The following is a 22,254-nucleotide window of genomic DNA, read 5'->3' as shown; positions in this document are numbered from 1 at the left end:
CAGGAAAGTGAACTGGTGTAGTCGGTTACTCAGTTTTATATCATGTCAGCCGTCAACGCAGGACCCATTTACACTGTTACTCAACGAGCTTGGCATGAGGCATATTGTTACATACATGTAGGACAGAGGTCTGTAGGGCACACCTAGTTGTATACCATCCTTAGCAATATTAATCACTTATAGGTGGTTTATTCTTCCTATACCTACTCCGACATTTATTTTATTTGGACAGTTCTTTCAGTACGTTGGCAGTTACACAGATGTTAGTGCGTATTTCTTTAATTTTATCGTTGAACACCGCCCTTGCTATGCTCTTGGTTATCTGCAGCACAACCTCTGCTTCATCGCGTACTGCTGCATCCCAACCAGCTGTGTCCATCACCTGGAAGATGTGTGTCCTGATGAAATCAACACAGGTCCTCTTCAATGAGGAGCAGGAGTGCTTGATGGCGACCACGGCCAAGAGCATTGCACTGTCAATAGTAATTTTGTGTTCCAACTGCTCTTCGCAGTACTCCTTCAGGCCACAAAGTGCATAGCTGTCGGCCAGCACCAGGAGCTTATCTGTGATGCTAGCTGGCGGCGGCAGCTGGTCGCTGTACATGTAGAGCAGGATTTGACGCAGTTCCTCCTCTCGCACCCCATCCACCCGCAGGGTGCCACCTGGAGTGCCCTTGAGCTGCTCGGCTAAGACGGGGCTACGCGCTGCCAGCACTGCTCTGTGAGCTGCCAGTGAGGCTCCATCCACCATGAGCGTCACGTCACTGCCCTCGCCAGACTCCAACAGCACCAGCAGGTCGCTGACCAGTCTGCCCTCGACATCTTCCACCGCTGCTGATCTTTCACTCTCATTCTCGCTGTGGAAATAAATTACAGAACTTAAATACAACACTACTGAGAACATAATAGACAAAGTAGTTATAACCTACACCTGCACTAATATGCAAATGCTAAACATTGTCATGTATTATAGCAAATTCCATGAACAGGATTTTATATCGGTTACACAGCACAGTAAAGCTATCATGACATGATATTTGGTATACAAAAGTGTCCAAAATCCACAATTAGAAATGTTCTAAAATACGCTCACGCTCATAAATTAAGGATAATGCTGATACATGGTGAAACAATGCTCTGGTGGGCGGTTTGTGGGCTTAAATCATCTCGGGGTATGACCATGCGGTACATTTGTCCTGCGGTCGTCGCAAGGTGGCGCTGGCAGCAGTCCACATACAGAGGTGTGTTGGTGCATGTCAGAGTACAGTGCAACGAGTAAGTGTGCAGACGTTTTCAGACCTGCTAATGGTGACTGTGTGTTGAAAATGGCTCAAAGAACATATATTTATGACGTCATGAGGGGTGGAATACTAGAGCGACTGGAGGCTGGTCAAACATAGCAGGTCTTAGCGCGAGTCCTCCGTGAGCCAGAAAGTGCGATCTCAAGATTATGGCAACGATTCCAGCAGACAGGAAACGTGTCCAGGCGCTACAGTACGGGACGTCCATAGTGTACAACAGCACAAGAAGACCGATATCTCACCATCAGTGCCCGCAGATGGCCACGGAATACTGCAGATAGCCTTGCTCGGGACCTTACCACAGCCATTGGAACAGTTGTCTCGAGACACACAGTCTACAGATGACTGAATAGACTTGGTTTAGTCGTCCGGAGACCTGCAAGGTACATTCCACTGATCCCTGGTCACAGGAGAGCCCGTAAAGCGTGGTGTCAAGAACACAGTACATGGTCATTGGAACAGTGGTCCCAGGTTATGTTCACGGACGAGTCCAGGTATAGTCTGAACAGTGATTCTCGCCGGGTTTTCATCTGGCGTGAACCAGGAACTAGATACCAACACCTTAATGTCCTTGAAAGGGACCTGTATGGAGGTCGTGGTTTGATGGTGTGGGGTGAGATTATGATTGATGCACGTACACCCCTGCATGTCTTTGACAGGGGAACTGTAACAGGTAAGATGTATCGCACGTCATTTTGCACCAGTATGTCTGCCTTTTCAGGGGTGCAGTGGGTCCCACCTTGCTCCTGGTGGATGATAACACACAGCCCCACTGAGCTGCCATCGTGTAGAAGGTATCAGGCGAATGGAGTGGCCTGCCTGTTCTCCAGACCTAAACGCCATCGAGCACGTCTGGGATGCTCTCAGTCGACGTATCGCTGCACATCTTCAAACCCCTATGACACTTCAGTAGCTCCGACAGGCACTGGTGCAAGAATAGGGGGTTAGACCCCAGCAGCTGCTCGAAAACCTGATCCAGAGTATGCCAACCCGTTGTGCGGCCTGTGTATGTGTGCAAGGTGGTCAAATCCCATATTGATGTCGGGGTACATGAGCAGGAAACAGTGGCGTTTTGTAGCACATGTGTTTCGGGACGGTTTTCTCAGCTTATCACCAATACCGTGGACTTACAATCTGTGTCGTGTGTGTTCCCTATATGCCTATGCTATTAGCACCAGTTTTGTGTAGTGCCACATTGTGTGGCAGCGCATTCTGCAATTATCCTTAATTTATGAGCATGAGTGTAGTTATAACCTGCGCCTGCACTAATATGCAAATCCTAAACATTGTCATGTACTGACAGCAAATTCCATGAACAGAATTTTATATCGGTTACACAGCACAGTAAAGCTATTATGACATGATATTTGGTATACAACAGTGTTCAGACAGTGTCCAAACCCATCATTAATTCTGAAATAGAAGAAATATATCCCAGACTAAAAATTGCAAAACAGTAAAATCTCTTCTAGAACACTAACATCTTATTACAGCCACCTGAATCACAGGCCACTTAGCCACTTACAACGTGGTTCAAGTGATGCATTGGCAGCAGCTCTTTTCCTGCAAAGGAACTGTGTGGCGCTATGGAAGTCTCTTTGCTAGTTATGATAGACAATAAATCATCTTCCCATTGCATCCCAGACTTAGTACTCTGGTTGATGTTATTACCTCCCAGGTCTTGCGGTGTATATCTTGCCTTCTTGTAATTCATTTAGAAAATCGATGTAGACAAATCATAAAAGTTATTTCTCTGACACAGGCTGGCCCCATGCCCCCCTCTCACACCTGCACACATAGCTGTAACTAACAAACTGGTCTCTCCACATGATGTTCCTCCGACTGCTTCACTACCCTTCAGATGAATATGCAACAAGGACCATCCCATAAACTGAAGTGGAAGTCATATGTTTGAAGTACATTATCCATTTGTTCATCTCCCAACTCTGGACACTGGACGCATTCCCGAGGACGACGGTTAAAACCCATGTCGGGCCGTCCTGATTTAGGTTTTCCGAGATTTCCCAAAATCGCTTCAGGCAAATGCCGGGATGGTTCCTTTGAAAGGACACAACCGACTTCCTTCCCCCTCCTTCCCAAATCGAATGGGGCCAGTGAAATCGCTGTTTGGTCCCTTCTCCCAAATCAACCAACCATTCAATTGAACTCTAGCATTGTGGATTCCAATTAAACTGACACGTTTTGGTAACACTGTAAACAGGATGTCACTGCCTGATAATAGCTCACGGACCATCTATCCTCGGGCTTCTGATACAGAAGCTTCTGGAGAGTTGTAATCTTGTCATGTGCTTAAGCGCAGACACTTGTTCTGTTGTGGAATAGATACTCCAGACCACATACATTGCCCGACAAAAAAAGTGAAGCACCTAGAAGACATGGTCAGCTGGCAGTGAACCATTATACAAACACAGACCATCGGTGGGTACGTAAATGAGAAGAGTTACAATTCTGTGACAAAATGGCCACAATAGTACATTAGTGTTGCTTCTATTTAGTGTTGTTATCAGGCCTGGCAAGGGATATAAGGAGCTTGAACAGGTTCAGATGCTCAGTGATCACTCAAGGACATGGAGATGCTGCATGTTCGTAAGTGTACAGCGGATCCCAAGGACGCACACAGGAGCTCTCGTTTTCAAACCTTTCCAGCCATTAGAAGTGGTGATGTTAGTTCAGACAAAGTGGAAAAGCTTAAACAAGGCTTCTTGCTGCCAGGTAAACGGCAAGGTTTGCCTGCCACCAACATACACATCGCATCTGCAGGCATAGAATGGAAAGGGTGTCACGGCGAGGATGTACCCTGAAATAAAATATTTCTGCCTAAAATTCTTTCATATTTAGTGCAACACAATCTAGTACCGCTTCATTAACTTCACAGCTACCAAACAGAGAGCGTCGATGATTGAATCCATAGAGACTTAGAATGTTTTTCTACGACGCCATCTTTCAAGGTGTGCTAATTTTCTTTCTGGCATTCTATATATACAGTCTATTATAGCGTCGAGCGCCATGATCTGGCATATTAAATAGTTTTAATGTGACAAGCAACAAACAATTTTGCACTTAAATTAAGCCAGGATACGTAATTTGCTGCGGTTGTACGAGTTATGAAGTCAGAGCACCGTATCCACATCCATTACCTGTTTTCTCTCTTACGTGAGTGATTCCACGATATTCAGCGTTTTAATAGTAATATTATACTTATTTGAATCAGTCGTTAATAAAAGATTTTGACATGTGAGTAAGCTGCATGTGTTATAAAGTTTCGGTACACGATATAAAACGTCCTCAAAACAGGTTTCGGAATAACTGGCTACTTATGTTCTTAGGTTAACATATTTTCTTTGTGTAAACCAATTTTGCAAATAGGTTTCAATATCTATTTTGTCAATAACAAGCGAACGAATAAACATATAATGTAGTTTGTAGGTGGTAAATAACCGCAAGAAGGAGTATATAAGTGTATTGTTAATGTTTTATTTGCAAAATTTGAACAGTGGTCATAAGAAATATTTTCGCTGTAACGAACCAGGCAGCGTGACGTCAGCTACACAAATGAGAGGTGCCAATGTGTGAGGTCTTCACTGCCTCAGTCGTAGTCGCTTTGTCTGTCTCGGCGGCAAGATTTTGTGCGGCATATCGGCCGCGTCGAGCGCCAAACACTTTAAACTTTCCGCTATGTGTTGAACTCCATCTTAATTCAACATTCGCGGGTGATGCTGCGAGAACTAACTTTCTAAGGGTGTTAGGTAGTGGAGCGATCTGAAATATTCGTTTTACAGTGTGTTACAATGTGCCGCAATGAACTAAAACCTGTTTACATTAATTGCTCACTAACTAGTGGCGCCAATGACAAACTAAACATATGTTACTGGACAGATTTATTACCGCATTTAGTGACTACAGAATCATTCAATGACCTTTAATTTCCGATTTTCATGTAGTCAGAGCACCTTCGGAATGTTGAGTCCCCAACTGTGACAGATGCTTGGTATGAGACTTCACTATGTTCAGATCTTATGTCCTGTTAGCTTTACCGATCGACATAAACCCTGTTGACGAATTGGTTTCATGTATGTGTCCACCATTCGCACGTGAATTCACTTTTATTTAATAAAAACTTTGTTCAGTTTCAATCAAAAATACTTGTCAGTTACTTAATTATCCTATTTTATTAATTTTATTGGCAAAACTTTCCATATTTTGCAATTTTCGTCAAGCGCTAGCCAACTCACAAAGAAATCCAACAATTCTACAGCCAAGCTGGACGAAGGGTAATAAATGGAGCGATATGCAACCATCGGCACTGGCAGGTATACGAGCCACAATCTCTACTAGGTTGCAGATTTAGCTGACTCTCCACTGATCAGACCACACATTTTAACACTAATTTCATTAGGCCAAAGAGAATGGGGAGCTCACATGTGAGACACCGTTATCATCACCTAATGCGCCTGTGAATTTCCATTTGGCCAGCTGGTCGAACGGTGCAGTATTCAGATTTTTGTAGCATTTTTATGTGACAGTGGTTCAATGTTGGACTCCATATGAATGTGAAGGCAGACATACTCGTCGTCAAGGTTCCTGACGGTCATATCTGATCACCACCAAGAAGGATCGCTGTCTTGTGCACCGAGCACATTGTAACCCCTTTACATCTGCATCTCCCATCTAAGAACAAGTAATGGACTCCCTACAACGTTCTGTGTCACCACACCGTTGGCCAGAGACTAGCAGCCGAACTACCTCGTGTGTAGGCTGTCATTAGGACTACAATACAAACGACTTGCATTTGGGATGTTGCCGTGACACGGAATCGCTGACTGCTGATGAACGGCGTCACATTATGATTGGTTGGTTGATTTGGGGAGGGACCAAACAACGAGGTCATCGGCCCTGACAGACTGGGGAAGGATAGGGAAAGAATCGGCCATGCCCTTTCAAAGAAACCATCCCGGCGCTTACCCGGAAAACCTAAATCAGGATGGCCAACGCAGGTTTGAACCGTCGTCCTCCTGAAAGCGAATCCAGTGTGCTAATCACTGCGCTCTCGGTCTCGCATTATGTTCAGCAATGAATCGCAATTCTGCACAAGCCTGGATGACCATCGTCGTCGAGTACAGTGACAACCTGGGGAGAGGTTTCATTCTTCCAATTTTTTGGAGAGGGACAGCGGTGTCACTGCTGGTGTCGTGAAGTGGTAAAAGAACTGGTACGACCTATGGTCACGCCTGGTAGTGATTGAAGGATCTATGATGGCATAACGGTACGTCACGGACATCATGTGCACGACACACTCGCTCATCTGAATGAACCAACTGCCATCCCTGCATCCCCGTTATGGATTATCTGTAACACAACTGTATATCTAACATCGTAATGGTTCCACACTGACTAAGACTTTTGAAGAATAACCCTAATAAAAATGTCGTAGGTGACATGCTTCGATGATAAATTACAATTCAGTTCTGTTTATCACTGCATCGTCTGTGTAGATCCTCAGGTAACTAGTAATGTCAAGTACTAGGTCATTTGTACATATAATCGTTGTAAATCTCTTAGATTGGTGTAACAATTTACGAAGTATATAATAGTGATTTAGTTCAAATAAATCAAGAAATAAGATTTGTGACTCGTCACGAGCAGCTTCATTATGGGTTACAACTTAATACACTGGCTAGTAAGACACTTAACTGTAGTACATTAAGAAACTGACATACCTGACGTTACAATTTAAGCACACGTCATTTCAAGCTGTACAAGTGTTAGAATTTCGTAACATAATGAGGAACAATAGGAAGTTCAATATCAAAATTCAGTGCTCCCCAGTTGGGTTCCAAAAGAAAGGAAATCCTGATATATCTAACAAAAAAAAAAAATGGAAATGAAGTCCCATGCTTCTTTACAGAGGGTAGGGGAACGATGCGGGAGACCCGCACCGCCTTACTAGACAAGGTCCCAGTGGAGGTGGTTTCCCATTGCCTTCCTCCAATCGTAATGGGGATGAATGATGATGATGAAGACGACACAACAACACCCAGTCATCTCGAGGCAGGGAAAATCCCTGGCCCCGCCGGGAATCGAACCCGGGACCCCGTGCTCTGGAAGCGAGAATGCTACCGCGAGACCACGAGCAGCGGACAAAAACGAATAAATATAAGAAGGGTAAAGCTGTTGCACATCTACAATGCACGCGATCTTGTACACACGTTTCACATGTATTACATCACAGACACAGTAGAGCATACAGTGAAGTGCAACCAAAAGTATGCAAGCTCCTTTCCCAAAATTTTCAGTATACAGCAGACGGACATGGATATTGGATGATGGTTAAAAGAGAGAGAACACACTTCGTCGCTAAATAAATAGAACCCTTTTACCAAATAAGAAACCATGTCTCTTTACATCGTGAATATCAAAGTTTCGCAAATTTAAGTGGAAAACCAGGCTTCTTGAGGGTAACTGTACTTCATTTACTGATTTTTGCAAGTAATAAACTTCCTCATAATGCGTAAACACATTCATGCTCGTATTAATGGTTAAATTTAGTACTCTTCCACACTGAACTTTGCCATCGCTGTATTGCTCCTACAAAATGATTTTTCACACTGTATCTGCCCACAGTATCCTTTTTATGACTGTTCACACGATATGTTCCGGCAATGGATGCTACTGACTATGAATGACTATGTCGTTTTTTCCCCTAAGCTGATGTGTAATTAGGCGCACCTGAGGGAAGGGGCTTCGAAAGTTCCAAAGAACCAGACATGAATGACAGCTGAGATTTACTACTTCAAATCACTGTCTATAGCACAACTTAGTAGTAGGGCAGAGAGAGGATGGCCCCACATTGCATTGTTGCCAAATTTATTCAATATGGCTGATCCAAGATGGCGGGGATAGACGCGGCAATGTCTGAGTGACATCATGGTAGGAAGTTCAAGTTTTGGCGGGAAAATAGGTCAACTGGGTTATCTCCACTAACCTAAGAAAATGGCAGGGAAATTTTGGCGGGAAAAGCGCTCAGTCTGTGCTGGGCAGCTGGAGAGGATGGGCATAAGTCTTTATTTTGGCTGCAGTGTTTAAAGAATTTCAGTTGTCATTAGGCAGTAGCTCCAACCAGTGAGTTCACCATGATGTCTGGAGTCCAGCTGATCAAGTACACAGTACCATTACCACAGGACGCTGTTCTCCCTCCCATGATATAATCCAAGATGGCGCTCTGGGGAAAAAAAGTGGGAAAAGGACTCAATCTGTGTGCAGCTGCGGGAGAGGAAGCAATGTACTTTATTTATTTTCAGTGGGAAGTCGGAACAGTTTATTTAGGGATGGATTTCACATTGTTTATTTATTACACTGATACAGAACCCTTACCCTGACATGCTACAGTACAGTACACTGATGTACAAACATGCAAACAACTCATAAATTGCCAAAATAATGCACGTAAAACGCTCTGCAAACATGCCCACTAATTGTAAACGTCGAAATAACGCATTGCATTGCCTACAGACATGTTCACAAAATAACGCAGTACACTGATGCACAGACATGTTCACTACTCGTAAAATTGTAAAAAATAATGCATGTATAACACTCTGCAAACACACTCACAATGCTTCAGCAATCGAAATAATGCAGTGCACAATCACTCATTGCATTTAAAACGCTTTCGAACTATCATTAAGAAATTCGACGCCCACATATCAGTAAATTGTTCCATACAGATGCCCCCAGGTGTGCACGCCAGGGCCACATGTGCGCGCTGGTCCAGGCTGCCCAACTTGGGAGACACGTCTGGCTGTGGACATGTTTACCTGCCCAGTATGGCTGACGCACAGCTGCGAGATGTTTACCTCGTGACTCACGCTTGTACGCACAGCTAAAAGATTGTCATTGTTATACTGACATCTAATGTCTATGTAAATAACATACAAGTCTTCTTCTGGATGTGCTATAGAAATCTTTTGGAATGCTTCCCAGAATATCGCAGGATACATTCTTCATAGTGATCTTAATAAGTGCCACAGAAATGGTTAATGGTTGCTTTTGTTGTTGTAGGAGCTTTCATTACGTCTCAGCTTGTCTGCATGGATATTCTTGTCCTTACAGAACCTGTTTACGAAAATATCCCAGAATAACGCCGAATGCATTCCTTCTGATGGTCCTAAAGAAGCACCCTGTCCATCACATGTTACCATTCCCGGAAATTGTAACATCCTGCTTTCCCCATATGTCTCAGAAATGGTAAACGTTTCGTTCATGTTCTCACCGCTAAAAGCCTTTGTCTGTGTATGCTTGTGAAAACACCGTTAATCAAAAAACCTTTCTTGTTGTTTGGAAAGAGAGCGCAGTCTAACCACAGATAGGATAATCAGAACATTTACGCAGTCATACAGAAGAGAAAACTGTAAGTTTCGGTTCCTACAGCTACTCTTCTGGAGATGTCCTAATGCCACAATGGTGGATGAGGGACAGCATCCCGCCAGAGATGGATGGTCCACTTCAACTTTTTTTGAACACTAGAACAACTAAGACATCACATTACCCTCAAAACTTTCCATAGATACCGTGCCCCCATCGTGTTCCAACCAGTCTGTAGAAGCTGCTATGTCCCAGCACAAACGATGTCTTGTGAATGAATGGAGCACTGACTGGCTCTTACTGAATTTACTCACGAAATTACTGATGCTGCCAGTGCAGGAGGACAGTCGCCTTTTTTTTCTGCAGATAAGACTTTCAACGGCAATCCTACTTTCTACAGATCGCCATATTGCACTGACAGTTAAACCCTGCAGAAGTGGTCTACAGATCGTCAAATACAGAAACACACGTCCTCAATTACATTGGTTGGCCACTAAAGATGGATGCTTGAATATTTCAGCGTGAAAATTGGCTATATATAACCAAATACTCAATCGACATAGTGAACACAAAATTTGTATCCTGCGACATAGAAAATCACCACTTCTGCATCCTACATATATCTACTGACCATCAGACCCTCGTACGTATACCACGAAGATAGACGGTATAGGCACACGGACCTTATATATAGCCCTCGCAGCACCAAATATTTCCCATGAGCTCGGTAGCTCATACACTGCAGCCGACGGTCACAAGTAATCTGCCCCCGCACACACACTGGCCTGACGCATGACCAAAGCACCCTCAACGCACCGAGGTCACTCTCTAAACTGTTGTACAAAAGCTGGGTCAGAACTGTCGGCACAGAGGCGACCTGCTTGCTTGCTTTCTACAACCATCTCTAGACTCCTGTATTACAAGAACATATGTATTTTCACATGGTTTGCCTGAATATCATACCATTTTCGCGATATTTCTCGATATCAAGTATGTAGCAAAATCGCTTGGATAGCTTGATCGCTTCCGAAAATATAGAGTGGAAATTACTTCTCTAGAAACCCAAAACCGTAGCGAGGTGGAGCGTGCTGTAAACCACTGAGTAACTGGAAACTTATCTCGTCAGCGAAGACCTTTATATGAAAACTCGAAAAAAATAGGGGAAACTGATATTTCCACTCACGAATACCGATGTTGGTGATGTAGCAGATTTCAAATCATCCTTATAATTTACAAAGTCATCTAACGTTAGTTTCTCATGCTTAGAGAACCATCAAATGTGTCTTCCACCCATATTTCCCCTGCTAGATGCACACAACACACTGTCAACTTTTTGGCTGTGCTTACAAGGGTGAGTCGCGAGGTACACATCTCGCAGCTATGCATCAGCCATGCTGGGCAGGTAAACGTGTGTGCGGCCATATGCATCTCGCATGTGGAGCAGCCTGGACAGGCGTGCACGCGCCGCCCCGGCGAGCGCGACTATTGGCCTCTGTAGGGAACAGTTCGCTGATATGTGGGGGGGGGGGGTCGAACTTCTTAATCATGGTTCGAAAGCGTTTTTACGTGCAATGAGTGTTTGTGCATTGCATTATTTTGACTATTAAGGCATTGTCAGTGTGTTTGCAGAGCGTTATACACGTATTATTTTTTACAATTTCACGCGTAGTGAATGTGTCTTTGCATCAGTGTATTGCGTTATTTTATGAACATGTGTGTAGGATGTGCAATGCAATATTTCGACATTTACAATTAGTGAGAGTGTTTGCTTAGCGTTTTACATGTATTATTGTGATAATTTACAAGTTGTTTGCATGTTTGTACATCAATGTGCTGCATTATTTCGGTAACAGAAAAGCAACTGGAATCACTCAACAGAGGAAAGTCCACTGGACCTGACGGGATACCAATTCGATTCTACACAGAGTACGCGAAAGAACTTGCCCCCCTTCTAACAGCCATGTACCGCAAGTCTCTAGAGGAACGGAAGGTTCCAAATGATTGGAAAAGAGCACAGGCAGTCCCAGTCTTCAAGAAGGGTCGTCGAGCAGATGCGCAAAACTATAGACCTATATCTCTGACGTCGATCTGTTGTAGAATTTTACAACATGTTTTTTGCTCGCGTATCATGTCTTTTTGGAAACCCAGAATCTACTCTGTAGGAATCATCATGGATTCCGGAAACAGTGATCGTGTGAGACCCAACTCGCTTTATTTGTTCATGAGACCCAGAAAATATTAGATACAGGCTCCCAGGTAGATGCCATTTTCCTTGACTTCCGGAAGGCGTTCGATACAGTTCCGCACTGTCGCCTGATAAACAAAGTAAGAGCCTACGGAATATCAGACCAGCTGTGTGGCTGGATTGAAGAATTTTTAGCAAACAGAACACAGCATGTTGTTATCAATGGAGAGACGTCTACGGACGTTAAAGTAACCTCTGGCGTGACACAGGGGAGTGTTACGGGACCACTGCTTTTCACAATATATATAAATGACCTAGTAGATAGTGTCGGAAGTTCCATGCGGTTTTTCGCGGATGATGCTGTAGTATACAGAGAAGTTGCAGCATTAGAACATTGTGGCGAAATGCAGGAAGATCTGCAACGGATAGGCACTTGGTGCAGGGAGTGGCAACTGACCCTTAACATAGACAAATGTAGACCTATACTTGAGTATTGCTCATCAGTGTGCGATCCGTACCAGATCGGGTTGACAGAGGAGATAGAGAAGATCCAAAGAAGAGCGGCGCGTTTCGTCACAGGGTTATTTGGTAACCGTGATAGCGTTACGGAAATGTTTAACAAACTCAAGTGGCAGACTCTGCAAGAGAGGCGCTCTGCATCGCGGTGTAGCTTGCTCGCCAGGTTTCGAGAGGGTGCGTTTCTGGATGAGGTATCGAATATATTGCTTCCCCCTACTTATACCTCCCGAGGAGATCACGAATGTAAAATTAGAGAGATTCGAGCGCGCACTGAGGCTTTCAGACAGTCGTTCTTCCCGCGAACCATACGCGACTGGAACAGAAAAGGGAGGTAATGACAGTGGCACGTAAAGTGCCCTCCGCCACACACCGTTGGGTGGCTTGCGGAGTATAAATGTAGATGTAGATGTAATTTACGAGCAGTTTTCAGGTCTGTAGGATATTTATTGTGATCCCATTCACGTTAGGGCGAGTGTTTTGTATTAGTGTAATAAATCTCGAAATAAACTGTTCCAACTTTGCACTGAAAATAAAGTACACTGAACCTCTCCAGCAGCTGCACACAGACTGAGTCCTTTTCCCGCCATTTTTCCCCAGACCACCATCTTCGATTACATCATGGAAGGGGCGACAGCACTATCTGGTGGCGGTACTGTGTACTAGGTCAGCTGGACTTCGGATCTCACAGTGAACTCACTGGTTGCAGCTACTGCCTATGACAACTGAAACTGCATAAATAAACACTGCATGCAAAATAAAGACGTATGTCCATCCTATCCAGCATCCCAGCACAAACTAAGTCCTTTTCCCACCAAAATTTCCTTGCCATTTTCTTAGGTTAGTGGAGGTAGCCCAATTGACCTTTTTTCCCTTCTAGATATAGCGCTATCATTCGAGAAAATACCACATTTTTCCAGTAGTAGGGGACTGGGACAATTTAGGCAGCGCCATGCAGAAGGATAGGAGAGTTCCCACTTGAATAGCGATCTGATAAGAGGATTCTTCCTAAACATAATATGAACATCGAGTGTAAGTCAGTAATGTTTGAGATGTTTACTGCGGTTATACAGGGCGTGAAGTGTATAGCGACGTGTACTTCGATGACTAAAATGTTACTGTCGACTGTTTACCTTCTAATAAACTTACCATAGCTTATGAAAATGCATAAGGATTTAAAGAGAAAATATGGCTTTTCGGATGATTATACAAAGGAGCGGTCTCTTGTCAAGAAAAGATGTACGCATCAGGAAGTGTTGTGTGAAATTTGTAGCTGTTTCAACTCAATAACTCACGGAGGAAGGTAGATGTGAGACAATACAATTACTACGATGAATCATACAAATAGCTTCGCGATAGCATCAACATCAAAGCCTATTTCTTCTTTTATGATTAAAGAAGATATCCAGGAAGAAATGCTCGTTTCTGCTGCAGAACTAACAACAGCTTTGTGAAGTTGTCAAGCATCATCAGTCCCTCAATTCTCTTAACTGTACCATAAAACTGAATGCTGAAATGTATCCTGACTCCAAAGTCGTCGCAAAGTAGTCTACAGCCAGCATCAAAGTTACAGTGATTGTTAAAAATATTCTCGCACCATACTCGGTGTCCGAATGCGTAAAAGAATTGCAAGAAGTTTCATTTCGTGGCATAGACATCGACGCATCGACCCACAAGACTGAAAAGATGTTTCCTTTAGTTGTTCAATACTTTACTGAAACTGATGGAATCCAACAGAAGCTGTCGTAGTATGATTCGCTGAATAACGAAACATCTGAGACAATTGCAGATTCTGTCTAGACACTTCAAGAGTAACTGCAAATTCCATTAGATAAAGTGATCGCATTTTCCGGAGACAATATCAATACCAACTTCGGAGGGCTTCATCGACGCGGCCAGCGGAATCCGTTTCACAAAATTAAAGAAGAACCAGGAAAAAATGTAGAAGGAATTGGACGCCCTGTGCATATTCTCCACAATGCTATATTCAGCGCTGCTGGAGTCTTAACTATCGACACTTAAATAATCGTCATGAAAACATTTAATTATTTGTAAATTTACACGGTAAAGACAGAAGCAAATAATTCTTTTTATACCTTGATGTCAATCATCAGGCTCTTCTATTTCGCTCAAAAACAAGATGACTGTCGCTAATGCCGGCAGTTGAGAGAATTCGTAAGCTCTGGACTCCTTGAAAACAATTTTTTGACACTGAAGACAGGCTACCTCAAATAATTTCATATTTTTTCCATAGTCCGATCAGTGAAATTTACTTCATGTTTCTGCAGTCAAACTTGGCTCTGTTTGAAAAAAATATATAAAAAACAAGGAGAAGAATAAAGTTTCGATAATTGAAATAAGAAACATATTAATCGACACTAAAAGATGTCTCAATGAAAGGATAATTGTCAGTTTTATTGGCATGAAAACTAAGATGAATTTGAACAAATTAAAGAATGAGAACCCTAACCAAGAAATAATTATAATTTGTTTTCGAAATCGGAGCTAGAGCGATTGTCTTTCTATACCATATTATAATTTGATTTCGAAATCGGAGGAAGAGAGACTGTCTTTCTACACCATATCATTTGATTTCCTTGAGAAATGGGCTATTTCTTTTAATAAATATCACGTATTTGATTGGATGACGCTATCTGAAACCCGGGAATGAGTGATGATTGAAAAACTATTATGCACCAGAGTAAAAATGGCGTGAAGATTTCATGTGAATATTGTTTTCTGGAATATATGTATCTGCAGAGCTTTTTACAAACGAAGCGTGACTCGGAAGAATGGAAGAAAGGTGGATTTACTTTCTTAAGGAAACCGAAAATCCTAAATGCAAAAGCCAACTGCTAAAATTATGCGAATATTTGGTTACTACAGACGCACACAACGCCACAGTGGAAAGAGTATTTTTTCTGAAGTCGACTCAGTGGGGTGATCAAAGAAATAGACTACTTCCATGGACTGTGGAAACCATCTCACAGTGCCAGTTTAACTATGAGCTGACTTGCAGGGAGTTTTATAAATACGCAAAAGGGAAAAATGGCTTCCTGACAAAGGTGAAATATTACGAAAAATATGGTGTACCAACTAGTTCCGCCGCAACAAGTTTCACGTAATTGTGTTCTAAATAAAAAGTAATTACATTAAATTACTTCATTTCTACACCTCCATCTCACCATGTCCCGTCAGCTCAGTACTTCTATTTACAGGGAAGAAAAAATTTACTGTCTATTGTACATCTAACGGCACACAAATAAAAATGAAGATACGTACCATATATTTTATGTGACCAGTGTTGAAGTCTGCTAACTTGAGTGACGTTAAGGGATAGATTTAAGTTTATTTTCGTGTAAATATTGTAAAACAGGAAGCAAAAACATGTTGTTTGCAGCTGATAAACATTTGAAGGTAAGGTAATAGAGGTTGCGATTATTGTGCCCACATTTATATAAGAAATCACGCTTCAGTTTAAAGCAAGACAGCACCATCACCTGTGGGGGTGCTCATCAAGTAACGCTTAGCATGTAGAACGTCAAAGTGCTTACTCAAGAGGTTAACTGAAAATCGGGGTAACCACACGATGCCTCCCTCAGTAACTTGGTTTTTCGCGATGTATCCATGCGGCATCTACATCTACATCTACATCCATACTCCGCAAGCCACCTGACGGTGTGCGGCGGAGGGTACTTTTGAGTACCTCTATCGGTTCTCCCTTCTATTCCAGTCTCGTACTGTTCGTGGAAAGAAAGATTGTCGGTATGCCTCTGTGTGGGCTCTAATCTCTCTGATTTCATCCTCATGGTCTCTTCGCGAGATATACGTAAGAGGGACCAATATACTGCTTGACTCCTCGGTGAAGGCATGTTCACGAAACTTCAACAAAATCCCATACCGAGCTACTGAGCGTCTCTGCTGCGGAGTCTTCCACTGCAGTTTATCTATCATCTCCGTAACGCTTTCGCGATTACTAAATGATCCTGCGCTGCTCTGTTGGATCTGCTCTATCTCTTCTATCAACCCCATTTGGTAAGGATCCCACACTGCTGAGCAGTATTCAAGCAGTGGGCGAACAAGTGTACTATAACCTACTTCCTTTGTTTTCGGATTGTATTTCCTTAGGATTCTTCCAATGAATCTCAGTCTGGCATCTGCTTTACCGACGATTAATTTTATATGGTCATTCAAATGGCTCTGAGCACTATGGGACTTAACTTCTAAGGTCATCAGTCCCCTAGAACTTAGAACTACTTAAACCTAACTAACCTAAGGACATCACACACGTCCATGCCCGAGGCAGGATTCGAACCTGCGACTGCAGCGGTGGCAAGGTTCCAGACTGTAGCGCCTAGAACCGCTCGACCACCCCGGCCTGCTATGGTCATTCCATTTTAAATCACTCCTAATGCCTACTCCCAGATAATTTATGGAATTAACTGCTTCCAGTTGCTGACCTGCCATATTGTAGCTAAATGATAAACGATGTTTCTTTCTATGTATTCGCAGCACATTACACTTGTCTACACTGAGATTCAGTTGCCATTCCCTGCACCATGCGTCAATTCGTTGCAGATCCTCCTGCATTTCAGTACAATTTTCCATTGTTACAACCTCTCGATATACTACAGCATCATTCGCAAAAGGCCTCAGTGAACTTCCGATGTTATCCACAAGGTCATTTATGTATACTGTGAATAGTAACGGTCCTATGACACTCCCCTGCGGCACACCTGAAATCACTCTTACTTCGGAAGACTTCTCTCCATTGAGAGGAACTCTTCAATCCAATCACACAATTGGTCTGATAGTCCATATGCTCTTACTTTGTTCATTAAACGACTGTGGGGAACTGTATCAAACCCCTTGCGGAAGTCAAGAAACACGGCATCTACCTGGGAAGCAGTGTCTATGGCCCTCTGAGTCTCGTGGACGAATAGCGCGAGCTGGGTTTCACACGATCGTCTTTTTGGAAACCCATGCTGATTCCTACGGAGTAGATTTCTAGTCTCCAGAAAAGTCATTATACTCGAACATAATAAGTGTTCCAAAATTCAACAACTGATTGACGTTAGAGATATAGGTATATAGTTCTGAACATCTGTTCGACGTCCCTTCTTGAAAACGGGGATGACCTGTGTGTGCCCTTTTCCAATCCTTTGGAACGCTACGCTCTTCTAGAGACCTACGGTACACCCGCTGCATGAAGGGGGCAAGTTCCTTCGCGTACTCTGTGTAAAATAGAACTGGTATCCCAACAGGTCCAGCAGCCGTTCCTCTTTTGAGCGATTTCAATTGTTTTTCTATCCCTCTGTCATCTATTTCGATATCTACCATTTTGTCATCTGTGCGACAATCTAGAGAAGAAACTATAGTGCAGTCTTCCTCTGTGAAACAGCTTTGGAAAAAGACATTTAGTATTTCGGCCTTTAGTCTGTCATCCTTTGTTTTAGTACCATTTTGGTCACTGAGTGTCTGGACATTTTGTTTTGATCCACCTACCGCTTTGACATTACACCAAAATTTCTTACGATTTTCTGCCAAATCAGTACATATAACTTTACTTTCGAATTCATTGAACGCCTCTCGCATAGGCCTCCTCACACTACATTTCGCTTTGTGTAATTTTTGTTTGTCTGCAAGGCTTTGGCTATGTTTATGTTTTCTGTGAAGTTCCCTTTGCTTCCGCAGCAGTTTTGTAACTCGGTTGTTGTACCACGGTGGCTCTTTTCCTTCTCTTACTATCTTGATTGGAACATACTCATCTAATGCATATTGTACAATGGTTTTGAACTTTGTCCACTGATCCTCAACACTGTCTGTACTTGAGACAAAACTTTTGTGTTGAGCTGTCAAGTTCTCTGACATCTGCTTTTTGTCACTTTTTCTAAACAGAAAAATCTTCCTACCTTTTTTAATATTTCTATTTACAGCTGAATGCAGTAACCGCTTTATGATCGCTGATTCCCTGTTCTGCGTTAACTGTTTCAAATAGTTCGGGTCTGTTTGTCAGCAGAAGATCTAACATGTTGTCGGCACGAGTCGGTTCTCTGTTTAACTGCTCAAGGTAGTTTTCAGATAATGCACTTAAAAAAAAGTTTACTGCCTATTGTACGTCTAAGGGCACACAAAGAAAAATATCAGTATCACTGCTCATGGGCGAGGAGTCTGCTTCTAATCTTACGGGAAACGTGTGAGAGAGTTGATAAGGATTTTTATCAGACTCTATAACAATTTTTTTTCACTCTAGAATTTTAAATGTGTACTGTACACGTAAATTTATGCTTTGGAACTTATGGAAGGTGGCCTGTAATGTGATAAATTAATAATAAATAGAAACCATATGGACCTTCCCATTGTGGGGTGACTTGCGTGTCTCAGTGATGTAGATAGCGGCACCGTAGGTCCAACCACAGTGTAGGGGTATCTGTTGAGAGGCCAGACAAACGTGTGGTTCCTAAAGAGGAATAGCAGCCTTTTTAGTAGTTTTGGGGGAACAGTCTAGATGATCGACTGGCGTGGCCTTGTAACACCAAACAAAATGGCCTTGCTGTACTTTTACTGTGAACGGCTGAAAGCAAGGGGAAACTACAGCCGTAATTTTTCCCCAGGGTATGCAGCTCTACTGTATTGTTAAATGATGATGGCACTGTCTTGGGTAGTATATTTCAGAGGTAAAATAATCCCCCATCCGGGTCTCCAGGTGGGGACTACTCACGCGGGTGTCGTCATCTGGAGAAACAAAGCTGACGTTCTACACATAGGACTGTGGAATGTTAGATCCCTGAAGCGGGCAGGTACGTTACAAAGATGGATAGGTTGCAGTCATATATAGTGGGAGTTAGTAAAGTTCGGTGGCAGGGGAGACAGAGGACTTCTGGTCAGGTGAACACAGGCTTATAAATACAGAATCAAATAGGGGTAATACAGGAGTATGTTTAATGATCAGTAATAAAATAGTAATGTAAGTAAGATACTCTGAACAGCCTAGCGAACTCATTGCCGCAGCCAAGATAGGCACTGAGCCCATACCAGCCACAGTAGTACAAGTTTATATGCCAACTAGCTCCACCGATTATGAAAAGATTGAAGAAACGTATGGTGATATGAAAGAAATAGTTCAGATCGTTAAGGGAGACGAAAATTTAATTCTGATGGGGGACTGGAATTCGACGGTAGGAAAAGGAAGAGAAGGAAAAATAGTATGTGAATGTGGAGTGAGTGAGAGAAATAGAAGAGGAAGCAGCCTGACAGAATTTTGCACAGAGCATAATTTAATCATCGCTAACATTTGGTTTAAGACACATGAAAGGACGTTGTATATATGAAGAGACCTGGAGACACTGGAAGATTTCAGATTGATTGTATGATGGTAAAACAGGTTTCGGAACCCGATTTTAAATTGTAAGACATTTCCATGGGTAGATGTGGACACTGACCCTAATTAATGGTTATGAACTGTAGATTAAAACTGAAGATATTACAAAACGATAGATTAGGGAAATGGGAGCTGGATAAATCGAAAGAACCACAGGTTGTTGAGAGTTTCAAAAGGAGCTTTAGGCAAAGATGAATGGGTAACTCTGAGACATGAAAATGCGACGGTACTAGAGGATCCAGTAGGTAAAAAGACGAGTCCGACATGAGATCCTTGGATATCACAAGAGATACTGAATGTAAATGATGAAAGGAGAAAATATAAAAAAAGCGAGCCGAATTCTCCGACTGTTATTACCGTGACAAGGCACAAGGCAAAATGGCTCTAAGCACTATGGGGCTTAACATCTGACGTCATCAGACCCCTACATTTAGAAACTACTTAAACCTAACTAACCTAAGGACATCAGACACAACAATGCCCGAGGCAGGATTCGAATCTGCGACTGTAGTAGCAGCGCGGTTCCGGACTGACGTGGTTCAAATGGTTCAAATGGCTTTGAGCACTATGGGACTTAACATCTGTGGTCATCAGTCCCCTAGAACTTAGAACTACTTAAACCTAACTAAGGACATCACACACATCCATGCCCGAGGCAGGATTCGAACCTGCGACCGTAGCAGTCGCGCGGTTCCGGACTGAGCGCCTAGAACCGCGAGACCACCGCGGCCGGCGGACTGACGTGTCTAGAACCCCACGGCCATGGCGGCCAGACGCACAAATAGAAGTGATTTGTTTTAAATTACTAAATTTTAACAGCGAAAAGAAACCCACTGCAATGAAAATCGAATAGTTCCTCACGACAGTCCAAAATTGAAACGAGTTCATTGATAGGTCGTGTGTGTGTGTGTGTGTGTGAGAGAGAGAGAGAGAGAGACAGAGAGCTAAATCACACAGGAAACCATACCATTCTAACTCGAGACGTTCTGCCTCCCCCAGTAAGCGGCAGATCTTCACAGTGTCTTCAGTGTGTTGCCTCATGGCGTTAGCCCACCTGTCTGTAGCCATAACTTCTTTGCAGTGGGAACTAATGAAGCTGATAGCTGCCGCCTTCAGCTTCTCACATGAGTACACCATTGCAAGGACAGCGCAGTCTGCTGCGTTCTCCATGCATAAGTCTTGAATCAGTTGCTGCTCGCACTGCTGCTTCAGCCTCGGGACATTGTACTTGTCCGCCGCAGCGAGCAGTTCTGCTCCAAAACATTCCAACAGAGGCGCTTCGTCTGTGTACATGAAATGCAGCATCTGACGCAGCACCTCCTGGTTGATATCTGTGATGCTGACGCTGTTGTTAGCAGCTTCCAGCAGGTCGTGCCGGAACATAGCAGCGAAAACTGGGCTGCGGGCCGCCATTATAACCCTGTGAGCCGGCAGCCAGACACTGTCTGCCATGATGGTGACATCAGCCGCTACCCCGGATGACAGCAGAGCTCCAAGATCGTCCCTCAGGGTCCCTCTGCTCTTCCCTCCCTCTTCCATTGCTGCTGCTCCTGGAAGATATGGATACAGCAGCCTTAGTGGCTTAGTGGGCAGACAGGATTCAAAAAATTTTCAGCTGCAATCTTGACAGGTATATACATAGAGTAAACTAATTCAAATTATATAGGAAAATTTTGTATTGAACCAGAGATGGTCAAATGTAGTATCGATTGTGCAGTAACATCGCTGCTCAACAGCCATCGCTGATTCAAGATGTTATGGGTAATGTGTTACGAGTAACTTTAGATAGAGAGATGTATGGAGGACTCTCAAGAGTAAAGACGTGTTTTAACTGATGTGTGCTGGATACGTACTTACTCTCTACAGGCAGTACTGATCTATTAATTGCAGGATACCATACGGGATATAATAAGGTAAAGAAAGTTGTTTTATTACTAATCTACGGCGCATATTCATAAGTGACAATTGAGACAAGGTATAGCACTCACATCCAATAAATTTGTAAAACTAATTGTTAATGTATAACCAGTTTAATGTGTGTAGTAATTGTGAGCATTATTAATTTTCAAATAGTCAAAATGCAAGTTTTAAAGTTAGTGCCATATTGCTGCTTACACCAAGTCAATACCAGCTCCCAGATCCACGTCGTTTTTGTTAAACCATTTTTCTCAAGAAGTTATTGTCTCAGGCATAATCGATTTAATTAAAATGTATGCTAAGCAACAACTGTGCACGATAGCTGTTTGCTAACTATGCAGTTTAAAGTACTAACAGAGAGCAGTGCGAAGGGCGTCATCATTGCGCAGATAAAGGCAAGAAATTTTATTATTTCAGAGATAGTATTCATTAAGCACAGGGACCATTATTTTCAAATTGACCACGTTTTGTTTTATTATCAGGGCCAATTTCAAACCAATAGTGTTGCATCAGATTCAGTATCTTGCTTTACGTAAATTCATATCGTTTTGGTCTGGTTTAAAGTTCTTGAG

At 42.9% G+C, this 22,254-nt stretch overlaps 1 protein-coding gene across 1 annotated transcript; it reads right to left on the bottom strand.

Annotated features, from left to right (window-relative positions):
• Nucleotides 1-220: 220 nt before the first annotated feature.
• Nucleotides 221-21,304, bottom strand: LOC126484736 (leucine-zipper-like transcriptional regulator 1). Its single transcript, XM_050108330.1, has 2 exons — nt 20,733-21,304; nt 221-857 (listed from the first exon to the last, which is right to left on the bottom strand). The coding sequence occupies exons 1-2, from the start codon at nt 21,302-21,304 to the stop codon at nt 221-223; spliced, it is 1,209 nt and encodes a 402-aa protein (XP_049964287.1).
• Nucleotides 21,305-22,254: the final 950 nt, after the last annotated feature.

Source organism: Schistocerca serialis, chromosome 6, assembly GCF_023864345.2.
Source record: "Schistocerca serialis cubense isolate TAMUIC-IGC-003099 chromosome 6, iqSchSeri2.2, whole genome shotgun sequence".
NCBI lineage: Eukaryota > Metazoa > Arthropoda > Insecta > Orthoptera > Acrididae > Schistocerca > Schistocerca serialis.
This window is presented reverse-complemented; position numbering and strand designations above follow the sequence as displayed.

What these genes read in the sequence shown, in the direction of transcription:
- LOC126484736 (XM_050108330.1), bottom strand. Translation starts at nt 21,304, where the DNA reads ATGGAAGAGGGAGGGAAGAGCAGAGGGACCCTGAGGGACGATCTTGGA. An exon ending in GAACGTCTCGAGTTAGAATG is followed by an intron (nt 858 to 20,732) that starts GTATGGTTTCCT and finishes TTATTTCCACAG; the next exon opens with CGAGAATGAGAGTGAAAGAT.